The sequence below is a fragment of the Bos javanicus genome, chromosome 23, assembly GCF_032452875.1.
Source record: "Bos javanicus breed banteng chromosome 23, ARS-OSU_banteng_1.0, whole genome shotgun sequence".
Classification (NCBI taxonomy): Eukaryota; Metazoa; Chordata; class Mammalia; order Artiodactyla; family Bovidae; genus Bos; species Bos javanicus.
The window spans coordinates 24,455,828-24,477,392 of NC_083890.1; the positions used below are offsets into that span (position 1 = coordinate 24,455,828).

General features: G+C 47.2%; 1 protein-coding gene and 1 long non-coding RNA gene across 6 annotated transcripts in view; one reads left to right on the forward strand and one right to left on the reverse strand.

The window, feature by feature from the left end:
* Positions 1–476: 476 nt before the first annotated feature.
* MCM3 (minichromosome maintenance complex component 3) lies at positions 477–18,090 on the reverse strand. 2 transcript variants are annotated; one of them, XM_061398414.1, is made up of 17 exons: positions 17,797–18,090; positions 16,667–16,779; positions 16,062–16,270; positions 15,160–15,290; positions 11,805–12,043; positions 11,009–11,117; positions 10,166–10,319; positions 9,689–9,820; positions 8,867–9,075; positions 6,520–6,694; positions 6,074–6,200; positions 5,029–5,179; positions 4,272–4,412; positions 3,289–3,392; positions 2,799–2,884; positions 2,347–2,416; positions 477–1,224 (listed from the first exon to the last, which is right to left on the reverse strand). In XM_061398414.1, the coding sequence occupies exons 1-17, from the start codon at positions 17,872–17,874 to the stop codon at positions 1,026–1,028; spliced, it is 2,427 nt and encodes an 808-aa protein (XP_061254398.1). In that variant the 5' UTR covers positions 17,875–18,090; the 3' UTR covers positions 477–1,025. The 2 variants fall into 2 exon arrangements, with proteins under 2 accessions (XP_061254398.1, XP_061254399.1); XM_061398415.1 differs by lacking the exon at positions 16,667–16,779 and having other exon boundaries at positions 17,797–17,849.
* Positions 18,091–18,209: 119 nt separating this feature from the next.
* LOC133236408 (uncharacterized) overlaps positions 18,210–21,565 on the forward strand; it is a 45,050-nt gene continuing 41,694 nt past the window's right edge. Inside the window, exons 1-2 of one of the 4 annotated variants that reach the window (XR_009732876.1) lie at positions 18,210–18,749; positions 20,354–20,393. This is a non-coding gene — a long non-coding RNA (uncharacterized LOC133236408). The remainder of the gene's footprint in view (positions 18,750–20,353; positions 20,394–21,565) is intronic. The other 3 variants (XR_009732877.1, XR_009732878.1, XR_009732879.1) reach the window with 3 other exon arrangements.

Consider the following 21,565-nt stretch of genomic DNA (forward strand, 5'->3'; position numbering starts at 1 on the left):
GCCCTGGACCCTCCACTGACTTCTGGGCAAACAAACAGACCCCAAGGGCTGGACATCAGGAGTTAGGAGGCTTCACAAAAATCCTACATGTAAGGGGATCTCTTAATGGGCAAGAATTCACAGATTTTGAGGGTCTGACATACTGGGTTATTATTTTTGCATGAAGGGGCTTTGATTCCTGTTCAGAAAAGCCATGCAAAGGGTCAACTCTCCTGGACGTTCACACACTGGCCTTCTGTGGCCGCTAAGCTATCCTGAATTGGCAAGGTTTGGTTTGCAGTTTTAACATAAATGCTGAGGTCCTTGGGGAAGAAATCAGCCCTGCGAAAGCCTAATAATCCCCAGAGAGCACGGCGGCCTGCTGCCACCTATTGGTGATGCGGTGCAAACGCAGGCAGCCCATCGCACAGGGTGGAACGCTGGCAGAAAATACAATGAAATGTGTCCAAAAAATCACACAGTATTAAGGCCACATGGAGAGTACAAAAAATGAGTGTTTATTTAACGTCTTGGGTGTTTGGGTCAAAATTCCATATGAGTCTTAACTGGTGCTACCGCAAAGCAAGCTTTCTAGGTCTGAGGACTTGCCTCAGTCTCTCTCCATCCGCACAGAACCACCAGAGTCTGTTCTAGACCAAAGTGCTGGGGGGTGGAAGCCAACACATGAACAGAAACCAGCTGTGACCCCCTAACATACTCAGAAGTTGTGCCGTCTACAGTGAAGAATGGTGTGGCTTGTTTGGAACGGGCAGTGGGGATGGGGAAGGACCCTTGTGGTTTAGTCTTGTGCAGTGAAGACGCATCGCCTTGGTCCCGTCCACCTTCTCTTGACCCCACGGCAGTTTTCCTGACCCGTCCTCAGGCTTCCACCAAGTCCTGACTCTGCTTGTCACCTGTCCTCCACTTCAGTTCAATTCAACACTGACGTTCAGGGAATGAAGGCAAAGGCTGGGCTGGGGGGAGGGCGAAGAGGAAACTGGAAGGAACTTTCTTGGCCGGATCCCACAGTCCAAAGACGAGGGCCCTCAGATGAGGAAGACGATGCCCTCGGAGACCATGACCTGGTTGTCGTCCTGCATCCTGCTCAGCGCGGCCTGGATCTCCGCAGAGGAGAAGGGCTCTTCGTTGTCTCGGTTGACGGATTCCGTGAGGCGATTCATGCCAACCGATTGTGCATGAGCTTCCCGGAACACCTCTAAGAGGGCCGCCTTGAAGGCCTTCAACCTGCCCAGGACGGGAGAGAGAGGGTGAAGGAGGAGGAAGCCGCCACAACGACGTCAGAGCCCGTGAGCCTCAGTGTCCCCTATAGACTGCCCCTGATGGCCACTCCGCACCCAAGCTTCTCCCTCAAAGCTAAGCGGTTGTGTTACAGAGCTTCCTGCCCATAGAGAAATAATAGCATTTTAAAAACCAAAGGCCACTGAGGATGAGGGAAAACTGGCGTCTGTACACTGTTGGCAGAAACGCAAACTGGGATGACATCTTTGCGAGGCAAGTTAGCCACATGTGCTATAATTCTGAGGTGCATCTCCTCTGACTCTGGGAATCCATTCCTAGAAACTAACCCCAAAGCTCCATCCTCACCGCTGTAATGACATATGTTAAGATTGTGTCTTACTGTGAAGAGCAGTCTTAGGAAAGCCAGATATCCCTCATCAGAAAACACAAGAACACACACATTCATACTATGGGAACCCTGCAGTCACTGAAGACAGACCTCCAAGATTCACAGAGTGCTTTCAGATACAGTTCATTCGCTGTCCTGGGGACTGGACTTACACTTGATCTTAACGTTTCTACCTAAATACTTTATGATGTGTTTCAACTTTTTTCAGTGAAGACACTGTGTATGTTAAGGTATTAAAATAAAAAAGCAAACCTTAGCCATGGAGCTCCTTTGGTATCCAGTAAACAAAAAGTTTTTAGATAAAACTGTTTCTGAACCTCTACTGGTAAAAATTGATTATCCCAAACCAATGACAACCATCCAGTGAGAAGAAAAAATAAACATATTTTTTAAGTATACCTACACAACCTACTGAGAAAACTCCAAGGCTTCAGTGAGACACAAATTCTATCCTTGCTCTAAGACTCCTCTTCCTAATGGCACAAGGATATCCGGTTTTAAATTCTCACAGAGAATTATTTATGAAGCAAATGGTAAAACCTAAACAACCAGGGATTCTAAAAATGTATGAGTTCTTTACATAATTTTCATAACTTTTTTCAAGCCTGAAATTGTCATCAGAATAGAAAACATTCTAGAAACCCTTGGGCCCCTAGTTTTGAGCTCTGCTGATGACAGCTTGTTTCCTACCTCCAGGGAAGAGGTCCTTCCCTACTCACCTGGATTCACTCAACTCCACCTTCTGGGACTCCTTGGTCTCCTGTGAGTCTGTTGCCTTTGGAGTGTGCACTTGAGGGGAAAAGGTTCCAGAGAACAGAGGACAAGGTGAAGCCATGTCCACGACCCCAGAGGCCCCTTTCCACCCTGAGCCTGCAACCCTGGGGCTCACGTGGGGCCAGCCAAAGCAGCTTCAAGAAAGGCTCCGGTCAGGCAGGAGCTCCAGAGCCCATGCTATCTGGGACACTCGCGCCAGGCTTGGCAAAGAGCATGGTGCACCGAGGAGGCAGACGAGGGGGCAAAGCTTATTTCCAAAGTTCTGAGTTTCCTCGATTCTTGGACACAGGGTCCCAAGCAGGGAGCCGAGTGGGAACCCACACGCAAATGCGTAACACAGAGCATTAAAGAGCCGGGCAACCCAGACCCTTTTTACCAGTGGAGGCTGCTTGCTCACCCTGAGGCATTTCCTCCTCCGTGTTGGTGAAGTCATAGGGGTCATAGGAGTCCCCTTCCTTGGCGTCCGAGGGACAGATCCTCCTCCTAAAACACCAGTAGTCCAAATGGAATGCTGGGCCCAGGCCCGTACAAACCGCTGCCTTTTCTCAAAGAGACCAAAGGTCCATGGACTACAGCACAAGCAGGCCCTGCTTCCCAAGGCTCTGTCCCTGTCGCCCACCCTCAGAAATTCAGTCTCAGGCCTCAAATGAGAATCCGGAGGAAAGACTTCTGAAGTGTGAACCCAGCAGTCTCCCAGAGCTTCTCTAGCAGGAAAGAGGCCCAAATCCTCACAAAGAGGACAAAGGGGGCTGTAACGCTCTCTGTCCAAGTCACCTCCACCCTCCAACCCTCTGCAGCGTTGGTCTGGGCAACCCCTCCTGCAGCCTTGCCCCTCCCCCCCCCCGACACCAGAGCCTTTCATCTCCTTCCTCTGCGTCCCATCCAACCTCTTCGTCTTCTGCTCCTGGTCCTCCTGGCTCTTCTCCACTTCATCTTCCGCATCGGATTCATCCTCACTTCGCTTCTTACGTTTCTTTTCCTTCTCGAGAACCTAGGACCAAACCACGTGTGGGTGGGCGGGAGGATCATGGATGCTGGGGACCGAACAGCTCCACCTGCCCGACCACCAGCAGCAGCAGAGAGCCCCCTGGGTCTGATGCCCTGGCCTTGCTCATCCCTGAGCCTAGGACTGGGGTCAGGGGGTCGGCTGTGACCCATCTTTAAAACTGCTGGGAGCCGTGTGCCACATCCCTCTCAGAGCATGCACTCCAGGAGTGTCCACTGAATACAGAAGTGAATGAGAACAAGTCTATCCCATAATGCTTAAGTGGAAAAACAAGCCATTTCTTTGTAGATTAGGTGTTTAAGACAACTCCCACATGAGCAAAGAGATTGTCAAGAAAATCTCATCAGACCCACAGTTGAACCCCCAAGGGCTACAATCCATCCAACTGGTGGGTGGGGAGGACAAGGTGGAGAAGGGAGTCGAGGCCTCCAGGCCCACTGTGTAACAAGACAGACACACACTGTGTCATAGCAGCAGACATGCGGGAACTTCCGGGAGGAGCAGCAGGTGTGAAGGACACCTGAAGAAGCTGCCAAGAGGAAGGCTGAGACTCTGGAAATACTTGCTTCTTCAAGAGGCAAAAGAAGGAGCAGACAGAGGAGCCGTCAGCTGAGGTGCTGCTCATCAATGAAACCAGAATCTTTGAGGCCTCCAAGGGCTCTGACTTCAGTATTTTAAAGCCTTCCAGCTGGTTCTCACGTGCTGGTTCTCACATGGCTGAGAACCAGTGGAGAGGGAGGGCACTGGAAAGGCCACTGCTCTCTGCCAATGTTCCAGATGCCAGGGTCAGCCATGCATGGCTGGGAGGCCCGAGCACAGACGACCCACTCAGAGGAGCTGCAGGCACAGCACCTGGACACTCACCTTCTTGAAGTAAGCATATTGGACGAGCTCCACAGCCTCCTCTGCGTCCTGCAGGTCCACAGTCTTACTCATGCGGGCCTTGGCGTGGGCTGTGGCCAAGCGAATCAGGGTTTCCAGGGTCCGGGCTGTCACTGGAGACGTCTGCGGGGAGAGAACAGGGGGAACCATCCTCCAGAAACCCCGCAGCGTGCCCGTCAAACCCACCTGCACGGGGAGGGAAGTCCAAGCCACCTAGCCAGAAAAACTACATATAATTCCAAAAGAAAAGTAACCGGGAAAACATGACAGAGGGTTAAGGGAGGGGAGACGAGTTGACCAGGGAAGAATTCAACCAGGTGTCTCCTGGCCAGAGGGAGGCCAGTGGGGAAGACCCTTTCCACAGGGCCTGCCACACGCCAGGACCCCGCTTTTATGTTCAGTGTCAGCCATTAACAACCTGGAACAGCTTTAGAGATGAGCAAAAGGGGACTCGAAGAGCTTCACATTCTTTGTCCAGAGTCACACCCACAAGTCAGGGGGCGGTGGTTATGAGAGGGGTTGTCTGAGGACACTCTTTCTAAAGGTGGGTGAACCCACTGAGGCCCAGATGACAAGCAATGGTGTAATAGGAAGCCCTTCAGGCCAGAGAGCAAAAGGGCAGGAATCACGACACTAAAATGACTCCAGTGCTCCTGGCGAGCGGGCACTCCCTCCCCAGCCTCATCCTGAGGGGCTCCGGTCCCCACTCTCCGGGTCACCGTCCCCGCGGCAGGCTCACCCTGGCGGTGTCCGAGCTCATGCTGTCCTGACTGCGCAGGCGTGAGTACTCCTCCGCGATGTAGGCGGCCGACTCCTGCGTCAGCACCGGCTTGATGATTTTGGCCACGTGGATGTACTTCCGCATGAACGCCGCACTCACCATCTTCTCCCTGGACCCACACACACACACGGTGAATGTCACTCCCCTGCCCTGGCCTGGGCACCTGCCTGGGGTCGTGGCCTTGCCCCTCCTCGGGGAAGTCGGGGTCACGTGACAGGGCAGACATGGCCTGGAACCCAGTGTCACAAACCCCTTTTATACAGGACATGTACAAAACTCTGTCACGGGTTTTTATTTAATTCTATAGTATTACTTAGGAATTACTTGTGACGTAGGTAGTTTAGGTGTTATCTGTCCTACTTTATCAGTGGGAGAAGTATGGCTCAGAGAATTTTAAGTGGACTCAAATTTCATTTTCTGACTCCAAATTCTACATTCTTAAACCAGTATGTTTCAAGATTACACAGTGTTTCCTACTGCACCACAGCCAAATGTAGAGGAACGCCATGGCTACCCATGCCAGTATTCTTGCCTGGAGAATTTATGGACAGAGGAGCCTGGTGGGCTATAGACCACAGGGTCACAAAGAGTGGGACACAACTGAAGCGACTGAGCACAGCACAGCTATCAGGCTCTGAGCGCTTGAGCACAAGTCTCCTTTATCCAAACCTACTGCAGACTTTCCAGTGTTTGTGATCTACCACCCCTTCAACATGCACGCAAAGGGCGGTGCGATTTGTGCAACACTTCACATATATGGGTAACAAGACACACCCATCACAGGTCAGGCGGGTCGTCAAAGCCTTCTATTTTAGGAAAAGACCAAAACCTAAGCTTGATCACCCACAAACATTCACAAGGCAAGTGACCATGTAAAATTCTGCGAATCCAGAAAAGAAAACAGATCCCCATGATGATGACTCCAAGCATGACCTTGGCCGGGCAGCTCTAACGTGACACAGATGTCAGGTTCCCTCAAGGAGGAGGTGTGGAGAATGCTTACTTCTTCTTCTTCATCCCGTGCAGAAGGTTGTCATGCTTCTCGTAGATCTGGGTGTCCTGCTGGTCATCAGGGCTGAAGTTGGGATCGTCTGTGGCCAGGATATCCACAGCACTGCCAAGAGGCATAGCTGAGAAGCCCAAGTCAGGAGAAGGGAGAAAGAGCTGAATCCAGAGAAAAATCGCTTCTTCTGAAGACAGGCAAGACTCACAAAGGATGGACCCAGAAGGAAGCAGACACGTGGGCCCCACAAACAAGGAGGCCACTTGGTCCAAGGAGATGCTCAGAGGTGCTCCCAGACCCCGAAATGGACAAGAGACACACCGTAGGAACCAGGGAGGCGGGGGTGCCTTCCATATCCCAGATGCTGCCACGCCCGCCACCCCAGGCTGGGCCTGGGCGCGCCTTGTGTCTGGGCGCCCCCTCATTGGTCCATCCCCCCGCCTCACCGTCACCATCCTGCTCTCCAGGTGCCCTGTAGCGGTGCATTCGGAGGACATGGTCTGAGATCTCCCGGTCCTGCTCGGGATCCATCTGGTCCAGCATGATGAAGAGAAGGTCAAATCGGGACAGCAGCGAGTCCTGCAACCCGATGTTCTCCATGGGGGTCTTGTACTGATCATACTGTAGGGGGAACACCGGAGAAAAGGAGCAGGGAGACAACATCGATCACAAGAAAGAACAAGAATGCCAGATCAGCCATGGGAGAGAACAGAAGACTAGACCCTCGAACACAAACCGAACAAGCCGTGAAGAAGTAAAGCATTTCAAAGCTTCTAAAAAACGGAATTCATCTCCTCTGTGTGCAGCCCTTCCCTGAACTACGCTCTGTGACCAGAGCCCCAACCTCCCAGCTCTAGTGCCTCTTAACAGGGCGAGTGTGGGTCTAAGAGCCAGCCTCCTCCTTCTCAAGCTTCATTCTGCTCTCACTCTCAGGTAGATCAGCTCTGGAAGATGAGTCCCTCTTTCTACCTGTGATGAAGACATGATGAGCTAGCTAAGCCAAAAACCCCTGAAACCTTGGGCCTCCTTACTCAGAAGGTACTGGATAAAATCTCAACAAAAATGGATGATAATCTATAAGCCACAGTATCTTAAGGACCCAGGGAGGTTTTCCTGGGATTCAAGAACGCCCATACTCTTATCCTTCAACTCTAGGCCTACCAGCCGATGGCTCCCCAGTCAGAGGCCTGACAATCTCGCAGGTAACATTAACGATTCTGATCGCGTTCACATTTCAGGACCTGCCATTTTCTCCCTGCTGCTGCTAAGTCACTTCAGTCGTGTCCAACTCTGTGCGACTCCATAGACGGCAACCCAGCAGGCTCCCTGTCCCTGGAATTCTCCAGGCAGGAACACTGGAGTGGGCTGCCATTTCCTTCTCCAATGCATGAAAGTGAAAAGTGAAAGTGAAGTCGCTCAGTCGTATCCGACTCTTCGTGACCCCATGGACTGCAGCCTACCAGGCTCCTCCACCCATGGGATTTTCCAGGCAATACTGGAGTGGGGTGCCATTGCCTTCTCCATTTTCTCCCTACATTTGCCAAATAAATCCTTCAGAATGACATATCACATGTTATCATTCATCTAAAAATCATATGCTTCTCAACCCACACTAATCCATTAGAACCAACCTATAGCACCTTCCTAAACCATAGCCCCCAGGAGCCCCAATCCAGAGATTTGGATTCAGAGACTCTGGGCTGGGGACTGAGCACCTGTATGTTTAAATACGCTACCAAAACTGGTGTTTTCATGCACTGTGGCATCATAAACTGTCAGCGCACAGTACAGACTCTGGCTTCAAACCCTCTCTGTCATTTTCTGGTTTGTGACTCAACCAAGTTACTTAACCTTTTATGCTTTCATTTTCTCATCTGTAAAATGAAGATAATACCTTCCTCCCTCACACAGTTAGTGAATGAAAGGAGATAGTAAATGTAAAGCATCTGTAAATATTAGTTAACAGTATAACGATGGTACAGTCTTTAAAGGGGGCAAGTTGGCAATCTCTACCATAAAATGCATGTACCTGTTAATCCAGTAATCCCATTGCCAAGTATTCATCCCTAAATGTTTAACACGATGAACATTAAGGGGTATTCACTGCAGCTTCAGTCATAACAGCAGGCAGGAAAAAGGGAACACACCAAATGTCTAGCACGTGGAGACTCGCTAAACAAATTATCGTACGTCCATACAATGGAATAGTAGACAGCTGCTTAAAAAAAAAATCACCCCCCCTAAACTAAGCAAACCCCAAGCTGCATAAATATAAAAGATTACACCTAAGCACATCATAGTCATACCAAGAAACAAAGACAAATAGATTAATTCTTAACAAGGAGATAATGTATTTACTGGCACAGGCTTTAAAAAGTTTTGGTTTTCTGAAGCACTCAAGAGCTGTCACTGGTTTTCTCTTGGGAAACGAACAGGAGAGAGAAGGCGGGCTATTAATCTCCTTATTATATCTCTCTGCTCTGTTCATAAACCCTTCCACCACCTGCGTACAGTACTCTCATTTCAATGTCAATCAGTTACCTGCGTTGTGATGCTGCAGGTCACTTTGGTTTTCCTCCTTGTATTTTTAAAAATGTGTTTTAAATAACTTTCCAGGGGATTCTGATGTGGATGAATGGGTGAGGAACCACTGTCCTAAACCAAGGGCAGTAGCCAGATGACGAACTTACTGTAGTCTGTGGTCTGGGTCACCTGGAATAAACTCCACAGCCCAGTTATTCAGCAAAACCAAATGAAGGTGAGGACAGCAGGTGAGTGCCCGACTCTACTCACCCTGCCGTAGACGGGGTTGGCAGCTGCCAAAACACTGCAGCGGGCGTTGAGGCGGGCGTGGATGCCGGCCTTGGCGATGGTGACTCGGCCCTGCTCCATCACCTCGTGAATGGCCGTGCGGTCCATGTCAGACATCTTGTCAAACTCATCGATGCAGACCACGCCTCGGTCAGCCAGGACCATGGCCCCCGCCTCCAGACGGCGCTCACCTGGGAGGTGGGGAGGGAAAAACACACTACCATCCAGGTTGTGGGGGACGGGGGGAGATGTCAATCTACTTCTAAGCATCCTGCGCCATCACATAAGCGGGAGAACGCAGTGAAGAGGTGTCAGCTTCTAAGACTCGGAGCAGACCCTGGGGTCATCTGTTTAAGCTCCGATCTGGACAGTATTACTTGTCCCACTTTGATACCTAAGCAGCCAGCCTCCAACGGCCTTCCTTCACAGATTTCCTCTTTGAGCCTCACCTTCTTCAAGCCATTTCCCAACTAGATCTCTGTTCTCTTTTCACTGGCCTTCAAAACCTTTCCTCTAATGCATAAAGTAGTAACAATCTTCATTTTTCTCTCTCTTCAAATGTCAGAAGCTTTCTCCTTCAGAACTCTCTCTGACAGCCTTCCAGGAGACATTCTTGTCACTAGAGGGCCACCCAAACCATTTACATCATTCATTCACTGTTGCCAGATACTCAGTCCCCTCCAGGCAGGCCTACTCTAACCTCTCAGGTGTATCTTCCCAACACCAGCCAGGGCCCGGAGCAAGCTCAAAGCATCTATGCTCATCTCACCGCCAGACCTCTGCCAAGGACCTTTCCACCCTTACCTGTCTCCTGGTCTGTGGTGACAGCGGCTGTGAGACCCACACCGGAGGAGCCCCGGCCGGTGGTGGGGATGGCCCGCGGTGCCGTGCATAGTACATACCGCAGCAGCTGGGACTTGGCGACCGACGGGTCTCCTGTAGTGGGACAGGGCAGCGGTGACTCTCGGAACCCCCAACCCCCGCCCCCAGCCAATGCTGCTTTTCTAGCACAGATCTTGACACAACAGAAATATATAGTAACGGGTTGTTCGTGTTTTTTTTTTCAATTTTTCCTTTACCATTCCTGGAAGAATAGACATTAAAAAATCAGAGAACCCAGAAATAATAAAGACATAACTTTAAAAATTCATTTGAGACTTCTGCCCTTTAAAGGAACCGAAACACAGCTAGGTACAGACACACACATTAACAGATGCCAGACTTCTGCAACCACACCCCACAGGGGAAGACCAGGCAGCCACACAAGTCCCCACACCGTACCTATGAGGAGGATATTGATGTCCCCACGGATGTGGCTGCCGTTCTCGAGGTCTCGCTCCACCCCGCCCAACAGCAAGCAGAGGATCGCTTTCTTGACATAGTCGTGCCCGTGGATGCTGGGCGCCAGCGACCGGGCCAGCTGGTCAAAGATATCCTAGAGGAGGGACAACCATGCAGTGAAAAGCCTGAAGAAACACCCTGGGGTTGGATGAGCTGGCTTCATACTTCAGGCCACAGAAGATGCTTGAAGAAACATGCTGTTTCTAATTGTAAAAGCTTCTTCTCCAAGACTTTCACACTGATCGCAACATTATCAGGACAGACACAGAGAAAGCCTGGATTCCAACTCCTGCTTGGAGCTTTAATTTTTAAGGAAAACAAAAAGTGTTTCCAGGCCCAAAACATTTTGGGTTTAATGTGTACTGCACTTTAGCAGTAACCTTTGTCACACATACACATATTCTGTTCAGTTCTAAATATGGGCATTCTGTCTTTAAAGACAGAAATTTTTTAAAGAAAAATAAGAACTAAAACAAAAATAACACATTTCAAATTTAAATAACAATCAATGTATCACTGATACATCCCATATAGACTTTGTACACTAATATTGTAACTACTATTCTAATAATATTTATATTAGGTTCACTTAACAGGGAGCACAACAGAAATATTAAAGAAAAACACCCTTTTGCTTACTAACTCAAAACTAGAAACTGGCACCAAATACTTCAGAGAAAAAACCTTGACCCTCCTCCTGATCCCGGACAAAGATGGCCATGCCCAAAAAAGACCCTAACAAATCTATCCCCACCCTCAGATGCCCAGAGGACTGGTCCAGACCTTGGAACGGGTTTTACTGAACTTCTTGATCTTGGCTATGTCCTCAGCGGAGAAGGAAGGCTGAACGTCCTTGCTCATCTGTTTCACGTTACAGGCAATCAGGACAGTCCTGGGACAGAGAGGAAAGCATGAGGCTCTTTTCAGTTGCTAATACCAAGACCTTCTTAGGCTCCTAACCTAGAATGGCAAATCAGGAAAGAAAGGAAGTAGAGGGGAGGGAGAGGTGGGAGGAAAGAAGGGGTAAGGAAGAAAAAAAGAAAAGAAAAGCTGTTCTGAATTCAATCACTGATTCTCTTCAGCTACACTAGTGGTAAAAAACCTGCCTGCTAATGCAGGAGACACGAGAGACGGGGGTTCAATCCCTGCATTGGGAAGATCCCCCGGAGAAGGAAATGGCAACCCACTCCAGTATTCTTGCCTGAAGAATCCCATGGACAGACGAGCCTGGGGGCTACAGTCCAAAGGGTCGAAGACAGTTGGACATGACTGAAGCGACTTGGCACGCATGACACAAGTATGCTCATGGCGCCTCACCTTGTGAATCCAGCCCCTGCTGACCTACAGAAATGAGTGTACTGGAGGGAGGTGGAAATATGTGAGAAACCCCCAGGCAAGCCAGGAGGCTGTAACCATGAGACCAGTAATTTCAACTCTTTAGCAAAAGACAGTTCATCTTGCAGGCAGGCAGTGTTCTGTCCATCTAATGTAACTCTCAGGATGATGGCAAACGGGAAAGACTGCTACCAGAATGCACCCTGCCAGCGGTATTCCAGACACCTCAGGACGGACCATGTACCTGAAGGTGCCTGAGGTGTAGCCTCCCTTCTTTCCAGGAAGGCAGCGGTAGGTCCCCACCACCTGCACCCGGTCACCAGGCTTCACTCTGTCCACCAAGTCGTCATCCAGGATGACGTCCACAGAACGGGGAAGCTGGCCAGCGGGGGCCTTCTCCGGCATTTCCTGGATGGTGATGATCTGGTGGTCCTTGTAGACAGAAAGGCCGTATTCTGTCTCAAGGGGATTGTTTTCCTCATCCTGGAAAAGGCACATGGAGCAGTGGTCACCTCAGCCCTATCTTAGAAACGCCACACACTCGTTTTGTTATAAGAAACAAATATAATTCATAGATACCCTCACAAGACTAGCATCTAGGAACATAAAGCCCCAAGTACCTTCTCCAGTTCTTCACAATCCTGTCCTAGTAACAAACCATCAAATGGAAGGGATGATCTACATACAGCCATAAGGGACCGTGGTTATATTAACACGTACGTATAAGATTGTCACTTCCTCTGTGTTAGGACTTGGTATTTCCACTCCTAGGTTAATACCCAACACAAACGTTCACCCAAAGCCACATATTACAATGTTCATAGCAGCACTACTCATAATACCCCAAACTAGGAAAAATCCAAATGCCATCAGCAGGATGGTTAAATAAGTGTGTCACATCCATACAAGTGAACACGACGCAGCAATGAATGTATGGAGTGCACCTATACACATGGGTGAATCTCAAAAACATACACTGAACAAAAGAAGCCCGACACAGACAAGCGTTTTAAATATAAAATCAGAAAACTACTCGTAACTGCTGTAGATGTCAGGATCTCGAGGGCAGAGTGGCCTCAAGAGGGACTTCTTCTGAATGCTAGTAAGGTGCTGCTTCCTGATTTGGATGGTTGATTTTATGGTATATTCATCTTGTGAAATTTCCCTGAGCTGTACACTCAATGTAAGCTTTTCTGTTCATTGTGTGTGGTGCGTGCTATGCTCAGTCACGCCCGACCCTTTGTGACCCCCTGGACTGTAGACCACCAGACTCCTCTGTCCACGGGATTTTCCAGGCACGGATACTGGAGTGGGCTGCCATTACCTTCTCCAGGGTTCTGTATATTAAACTTGAATAAAAAACATTTTAAAGTTTTACTTCCTTGCCATTTAAATTTTCTAAAAACACAACAGCTATCATTTAACAGACTGCCTACTATGTGCAAGGCACTGTGGTGTAACTTCACAAAATTATCTCGTGGGATCATCACCACAACTCAAGTTCCCAAAGCAGGCCTTTTTCACATTTTACAAATAAGGAATCTGAAGCTGGGAGAGGTTAAAGAGTTCCCCCACGGTGATCACCAAAGACCATGCTCTTAAAAACCATGCTAGATGGTCTCCAGAACACCTCGTCTGGTGTATTTCAGGTCCTGGGCTAAGAAGTTTGGCCACAGCAATCAGGAGAGTACCCCCCCCCAATTAATTCCAGGAGAATAAATTATAGAAAGTAGGGATCCTAATGAAAAAGAAAGCTAGGTGCCTCAGAAAATCCAAGTGGCCTGAGAGTAAAAAGACAGGGTCCTAGTCCTTGGGGCCATCAGTTACTGGAATATAAGCAAGTCATTCCACCTCTCTGACCTTCACATTTCACCTGGAAACAGGCTGAACAGCTCTCAAGTACAACTCAGTTACAATTCTAAGAAACTAATGGGGAAACAGTGGAAACAGTGTCAGACTTTATTTTTTTGGGCTCCAAAATCACTGCAGATGGTGACTGCAGCCATGAAATTAAACGACACTTACTCCTTGGAAGCAAAGTTCTGACCAACCTAGATAGCATATTCAAAAGCAGAGACATTACTTTGCCAACAAAGGTCTGGCTAGTCAAGGCTATGGTTTTTCCTGTGGCCATGTATGGATGTGAGAGTTGGACTGTGAAGAAAGCTGAGCACTGAAGAATTGATGCTTTTGAACTGTGGTGTTGGAGAAGACTCTTGAGAGTCCCTTGGACTGCAAGGAGATCCAATCAGTCCATTCTGAAGGAGATCAGCCCTAGCATTTCTTTGGAAGGAATGATGCTAAAGCTGAAACTCCAGTACTTTGGCCACCTCATGCGAAGAGTTGACTCACTGGAAAAGACTCTGATGCTGGGAGGGATTGGGGGCAGGAGGAGAAGGGGACGACAGATGAGATGGCTGGATGGCATCACCAACTCGATGGACGTGAGTCTGAGTGAATTCCGGGAGTTGGTGATGGACAGGGAGGCCTGGCGTGCTGCAATTCATGGGGTCGCAAAGAGTCGGCCACGACTGAGCGGCTGAACTGAACTGAACTGAAAACCTTGCTTATATGTTGATTCCCTCAGCAGGTGATAAAACTGAAGACAAGGACCGAGTCTTCTTTATATCTGTGTTCTCCTCAGTGCGTGACAATCCTCTGGATACTGTCATTCTAAATTAACATTGGATGGCGGGAACTTTTCAAAATTACCCATTTTAGTGAGATGCAAGATAATTTGGAACTGGGATATTAATGATTTCTCATCTTGACTTTTTTTTTCCAATTCTAACATAAAATGAATTTGACTAGAAAGGGAAACGGCTACTGGGAAGCAATTTGCTACTGTTACAGTTATCTGTACATTCTTTGTTTAACTGAAAAACTAGAAATGGAGGTAAAGAATTTAAGACAAGAGTACTGATTGGATGATTAGCATTGGCTTTTACCTTTTTGTTCTAACAGCAGGAAAATAATTTCTTTATATCCCCCTCCCTCACGTGTATCAATTTTGTTTTCTACTGTTAATTACATTGTATATTTATAGTTCTTTGCTTACTGTTGTGCATATACTGGCAATAAAGACATCAGTATTAATCATCTTCTTTTGTCTCATTAAGTAAGAAGACCTTACACCATTCTCAAGTCAAATCAATCTGAACACCAAGACTAAAATCATGCTCTACGCCAACCTTCTCTCAAACCCAGAGTTAAATATTTGCAAAGATTTCAGAGTAACATGACTGCATTAAGTATTTTTCCATATTACTCTATGTAGATTATGAAATCATGATACGTTAACTTTGCTAAAAGATAAATGTACATTAGGTGACCTTTTTCCTTCCTTCAACTCTTCCCTAATTTCCCAAATTTCCTAAGAGAATATTTTCCTTAAAAGAAAAATGGTGGACTTTTCATATTAAACTATGGCTAGCAATCTTCCTTCAAGTTAATCCTTACTTTTCACCCTATTTACATCTAGAGGAAGACTTTAGATATTACCTAATTACTTACATTAATAGATATTACCTAATTACTTACATTAAAAAACAACTTTGAACCCCACCTCTGAAGAGGTCCGACTAATTCATTCCCCTCACCTTGGTGGGATAGACAGAGCTGGAAGGAAAGGCCACCAGGCTGGTGAGATCAGAATAACGTCGCTCTATGGTCTTCTTGGTAGCAGGACAATAGTGGACACTGCGGACGACTTTGGGACGAACTAGAGAGCCTAGGAATAGAAAGTCACCCGACTGAGCAGCGAGAAGGGGACCTGACCCAGGCAAGTCCACGAGGACTCCAAATTATGTTCTTCCAACTAGTCAGGCTCTCCCAATACTAACTGTCGTCAATTCATTTTTATGTTTACACATAGAATAATACCATATCCACGTAAAACCTTAAAGTACCGCTGATCCCGACCAAGCAGCAGGAGGAATGCAGGGTCAGAATGAGGAGACTGCCAGGAGCCAAGACTCCTCCATTCTCAGCAGATTCACCATTCCGCTGGCACAGGTGGTCACTCAAAGCTCCCCGAGTTATTGTGCAACACTTGAGTTCCTTCAAGTTTCACCCGGTAATTTCAGTGCTCCACCTTTTTGAAGCCATAAGCTCCCAAAGCTCGGAGAAAGCAATGGCACCCCACTCCAGTACTCTTGCCCAGAAAATCCCACAGATGAAGGAGCCTGGTGGGCTGCAGTCCATGAGGTCGCTAAGAGTTGGACACGACTGAGCGACTTCACTTTCACGCATTGGAGAAGGAAATGGCAACCCACTCCAGTGTTCTTGCCTGGAGAATCCCAGGGACGAGGGAGCCTTTTGGGAGGCTGTCTATGGGGTCGCACAGAGTCGGACACGACTGAAGCGACTTAGCAGCCATAGCAGCAGCAGCAGCAGCAGCAGCAGCAACAAGTTCCCCAATTCTATTCCGCCTCTCCTGCCTTCCATACCCCCAAGCCCACCCCACCTCCATTCCGTGGGGCTCCAACTGTAGCCCACTTACATTTAGTAACAATGCCCTCCACACAGACGACACAGCTCAGGAAGCAGGAGGTAAGGGTCCGAGGAGAGACGTGCTTGGAGCCGAAGCTGCCCTCCAAGCCTATGTAGAACTCCTCGTACTGCTTGGCATACGTAGCATCAATGGAGGCCACGAAATCCTTCAAGGCCCGCTGGAAGGCAACCAGCTCCTCAAAGGCATTGCTCAGGAGGCTGCAGAGAATCATCAGGCAGAGACCGCAGAATTCAAAAAACTTGATCCACAAAACAGAAGTGGACATTCTTACTTGATCAAAGCTTAGGAGTGAAAATCTAGATTCTGCTTTCTCCTGCCATTCTACAAGGCCCAGTAAAATACATCAGAGCTGCAGGCCAGTTTTAACTCAGTGATGGGGAAATGATACTCAGTGAACATAGAAGGAGAGGAAAATGCCCACCATCTACTTTGAGAAGAAGTAAAAAACACAGACGCAGGTGAGGGTGATGTACTAAGGGCTTCCTGGTCAAAAATATTTCATCCAGGTCCTCCCCTGGGAAGCTTGCTCCAACCTGGGGAAGAGAGAGGAGCCATTCTCACTCAGAACTAGGGATGCGCTCTTGGAAACTCACCGGTTGGCCCTCTTCTCGTTCTTCCTACGAAGGTCATTCACGTTGACGATCAACCGGTACTGGTTGTCACTAATCAGCTCCCGAACTTTGCTCTGATAAATTCCCTGGTCTTCCTGCAAAATAACCACCACATGCTACAGCAGCTCACAAATTCAAAAGCCGGATGTTTTTAAAGAGAGGCAGCTCTCACAGCAAGATAAATAAATCAATCTCTGTGGCAGACCTGGGCCCTCATTTCACCCACATTTTCACTCATTAGCTTCGGATTCCAAATACACCCTAAAAAGCCAGTGTATAAATTATAACGACTTCCTCACGGTTATTATTCCTATTAACACCAACAGCTCTTCTGTGTGCATTACTTCTCAACTTTTAATGGGGAATTAAAACGAGCTCATAAGAAGTCTAAAAAGACAAGTAAAAACCTTGTCAAAATGTAAATTAAAGGGACTTTTAATATATCAAAGTAACTTTCCGTTGCAGAATCTTGTATTTAATTAAAATATTTTATTTCCCTATCATCTGTATAACAGAAAAGGAGTTCTCATATAAGGGACTTAGGAGCCTTAGTTATATTTACAAACACAGCACTATCAATCCAAGATGCTTTACCAATATTCCATGGCTGTCAATCCTAAATTGCCTATAAAATCCCCTTTATTTGCGTACCAACCCTCTTTCTCCGCTTCCCATCAGGTATGGAAAAAGAATGCGGCCAAATTAGAAAGTCTTTTTCTCCAGCCTGGGGGCCTATAACGCGGCGGGTCACTACCGTTTCCCCGCGGTCCTTTCCCCACTCTCCCCCCAAATTAAGAGAGTAGGGAACTATCTCTAAAAGGTCAACGTGGGCTTTACACTTGGTTTACACTTGGAGAAAACCTGTTGACTTTCGCGAGACCTAGCCACCATTTGCACTCGAGACAAAAATTACAGAATTGCTCTTAACCACTGACTCTGCCGCCAAGAAAGCTACCAGATCGAGGCGGAAGGTCCCGAGCAGCCGCCCCTCCGCCGCAGCCTGGAGCCCCGCGGTCTCCCTTAGCCCCTAGTGTCTCCGCGGCCTTCCTCGGCTCCTGCGCGGCCCCTAAGTCTCCGAGAGCCCTAATTTCGTGACTCGGCGCCTCTCTCACCTCGTCGTCCAGGAAGTCCAGGTAGTCTCTCTGCGCCTCTCGCAGCTCCACATCGTCCAGGACCACGGTCCCCGCCATGCTCGCCGCCTGGGAATCTCTGCGCGGAGGGCCTTTGGCTGATAATCCCCGGCGCGAAAACTTCCCAACTTTTCCCGCCAAGAAAAGTAACCTCAAGGAGGGGGCGGGGTATCGTGGAGCGTATGTACATTCCGATTGGCTGATTTTCTTACGCTACAACAGCGAGCATCCAATCGAGAGCTGCTTCTTTTCCGGGTTTTCCGCGCGGCGTCTCGCGGTGGCGGGAAATGTTCCATCCGGCGCCCTCCCCTCTCTGCCCTTACTGACGGAAAAGCGGACCAATTGGACGAGAGGATGCTCGCGAAACCCGGTCATTGGAGAGCCCGCGAGACCCAGGAGCTGCATTCTGGGAGTTGTAGTCGTCGCCCTTTCCCCTGTAATCTTACAAACGTTCTTGGTTTTTTTCTCAAGTTGTGGTTACCTGCCCTGCTGAAGAGTGAAGAAACTCAGCCCCGTTGTTGGACTGAAAGTAGCTTAGACGTCAGAGAACAGAGGTTTAGAACGCAGGGCGATAAAAACATAAAGGCAAGTCGTTTAAAAAATATATTCAAATCAGTTGTGCATGGATATGTTTTTCAGTCAACCAGTCTCTAGTGGTATCCACGGGGAGAAGTGAATTTCGAGAATCTGAGGGGAAAATAGAATTATAACATCTTTGGAGAGGTTCTTGTAGTTCAGTGACTCGTTTGCTAACTGAATACCGGGGCCTGAAGTACCTCATAAAAATAGCAAGCCGCAGAGGAGGGAGAAATGAGAGAAAAATTGTCGGGATGTTACCCAGTCTCAACCCCACTTCCCGCTGCCCTCCGAGATGATCTTATATATGTTACACGAAATTGTGGACGTAATTACTACACCATCCTACTTGCAAGCGGGTAAGTTAAAGGCTTTCTCCCCTTATTAGAAGGTCACAAGTTCTTTTTAAAAAGCTTAGTTTATTGCAAGATAATTAGGAGAACAAAAAAGGTGTTTCAAGCCTCTTAAGTATCTACTCGTAGTTAAAATACAGCAAATTTGAAATTATAAATAATTAAAAGACCAATTGCATATTTGTTTATATATTTAGTTCCATTTTTGAGGTGTAATTTGTAAATTACAATAAAATGCACAAATCTTACATGTACAGCTCAATGAATTTTTATTATGTATACACCCCTGTAACCACTCAGTGCACAGTAAGGAGCAGCCCCCCTGCATGTGTTTTTAATTTAATGAACAGGACTAGACATTTGGTAACTATATCTGAAATTTCGACCAATAATTATTAAATTATGTTTGAAAGTCTCCAGGACTCACTGTACACTTAAATATAATCTGCCCAAGCAAAATGTATATGCCATCTAGTTGTATGTGTGTATTAAGGCAACCCACTCCAGTGTTCTTGCCTGGAGAATCCCAGGGAAGGGGGAGCCTGGTGGGCTGCCGTCTATGGGGTCGCGCAGAGTCGGACACGACTGAAGCGACTTAGCAGCAGCAGCAGCAGCAGCGGGCAGATCGGAGAAGGCAATGGCACCCCACTCCAGTACTCTTGCCTGGAAAATCTCATGGATGGAGGAGCCTGGTGGGCTGCAGTCCATGGGGTCGCAAAGAGTCGGACGCGACTGAACGACTTCACTTTCACTTTTCACTTTCATGCATTGGAGAAGGAAATGGCAACCCACTCCAATGTTCTTGCCTGGAGGATCCCAGGAGCGGGAGAGCCTGGTGGGCTGCCGTCTATGGGGTCACACAGAGTCGGACACGACTTAAGTGACTTAGCAGTAGCAGTAGCAGGCAGATACGTTGATCCTTAGTCAAAGGAAAATGGCTGTCATCTGGCTACCTGCTTTTGTTTATAAAGGGGAAAAAAAAAGGAAGGAATTCTAGCTGAGGATTCTGTTTGCAAGTATGTAGTAAGAGCTAATTATTATTAACTTGAGAATGCCTTTATCACTTGATCTTAACTATCAGTTTATGACTATATTGAAGGTGATGCTGACAATGGCCTCTGCTCTGAAATCAACTTGAAATTAACACTAAAAGAACCAGAAAGCTTAGTTCAAATAAGTTAAAAAAATTAAGTTATTTGCAATGTTCTACTCAAAAGAGTAGAAATATGTAAACCAAATCTTACCTTTCCTTTGTTTTTTTTTTTTTTTGGCCTTACTGTGGGACTTGTGGGATCTTAGTCCCTTGACCAGAGATTGAACCCAGGCCCCCAGCAGTGAAATCGTGCAGTCCTAAGCACTGAACCACGAGGGAATTCCCAACAATTTCATTCAGAGTTGTGGAATTCTGTACATAGAACCGTCCTGCCATGGTTTTGGATAAAGCCTGGATTTACTTTAATGTCATTGTCAGCTGTGAAAGACATTCAGATGTTTTTTAAGTTTTCATTTTATATTGGAGTATAGTTGATTAACAATGTTATGTTAGTTTTAGATGTACTACAAAATGATTCAGTTATACATATATGTGTTTCTGTTGCTTTCCCATTTAGGTTATTACAGAATACTGCGCAGAGTTCCCTGTGTTCTACAGTAAGTCCTTGTCGGTGACATTCAGATATTTAGTCTGTATTATCTTCCTTTCATTAAGGAGTGAGATCTTTGAGCTGAGAAAGTGTATTTCCTTCGTCATGCTCTGCTTCTCCAAACTGTTCAGAAGAGATAGTCAATCACGTTGTTGCTTAAAAAAAAAAAACGTTAGGGGCATTTGTATGATGTCATATAGAGTCCAGCAGAGCCAGTGGCCCTCCTCTACTTACCAATAATGAGAAAACAGGTGTCACCTGATGAAGCCCGGCATCTGTGGTTTCCATTTTTGCTCAGATTCTTGCTTTCTCTCTGCATCTTTTTTCTCTCCACCCTAGCCCTTAGTAGACCTAAACCAGTCTCCTAAGCTGAAGAAACACTAGGGGGCTCCTTGTAGAGCAAAAGTATGCAGGAAGCCAGTAAAAACAGATTGCAAAGTATAGGTAATACTTAAATTTTCCCTTGTCCTCTAGGAACGAAAGGTACCCGTAGGCACAAAACAAACCCATAATAAATATACTAAATGATATATATCTTTGTTCAAACTAATGAACAATATTATAAGTTGTAGAACTTTTTAAACAACACTCATGATTAATAACTAGTTTTAACAGCACAGGGAATATAGTCAGTAATACTGTAATAACTTCGTATGGTGACAAATGGTAACTAGACTTATCCTGGGGATCATTTTGTAATTTATAAAATAGATCACTGTGTTGTACCCTTGAACTTAATATTGTAAGTCAATTATACTTCAATTTTTAAAATAAGTAAAAATAAAAGAAATATTTGGAACACACAAAACCCTAGCTTTAGGCACTCAGGAAAAGTGCTAGAATCCATTACAGTTTTTTGGCATTACCTCAAAGACCACAAAATTTTGGAGGTCAAAAACTAGGTGTAGAGCAGCTTAAAGAAAAACCTAAGAGTCCAGACTTTGCCTGATGAAGCAGATCTGTTCTCTTCTGAATCAGAACCTTCTCCCAATGCTGGAGTCTAGGGTCAAGAGGGGGCTTCCCTGGGCTAAAGTGGTAAAGAATCTGCCTACCAAGAAGGAGACGCAGGTTCAATCCCTGGGTCAGAAAGATTCCTTGGAGACAGAAATGGCAACCCACTTCAATATTCTTGCCTGGGAAATCCATGGACAGAGGAGCCTGGCAGGCTATAGAGTGGGG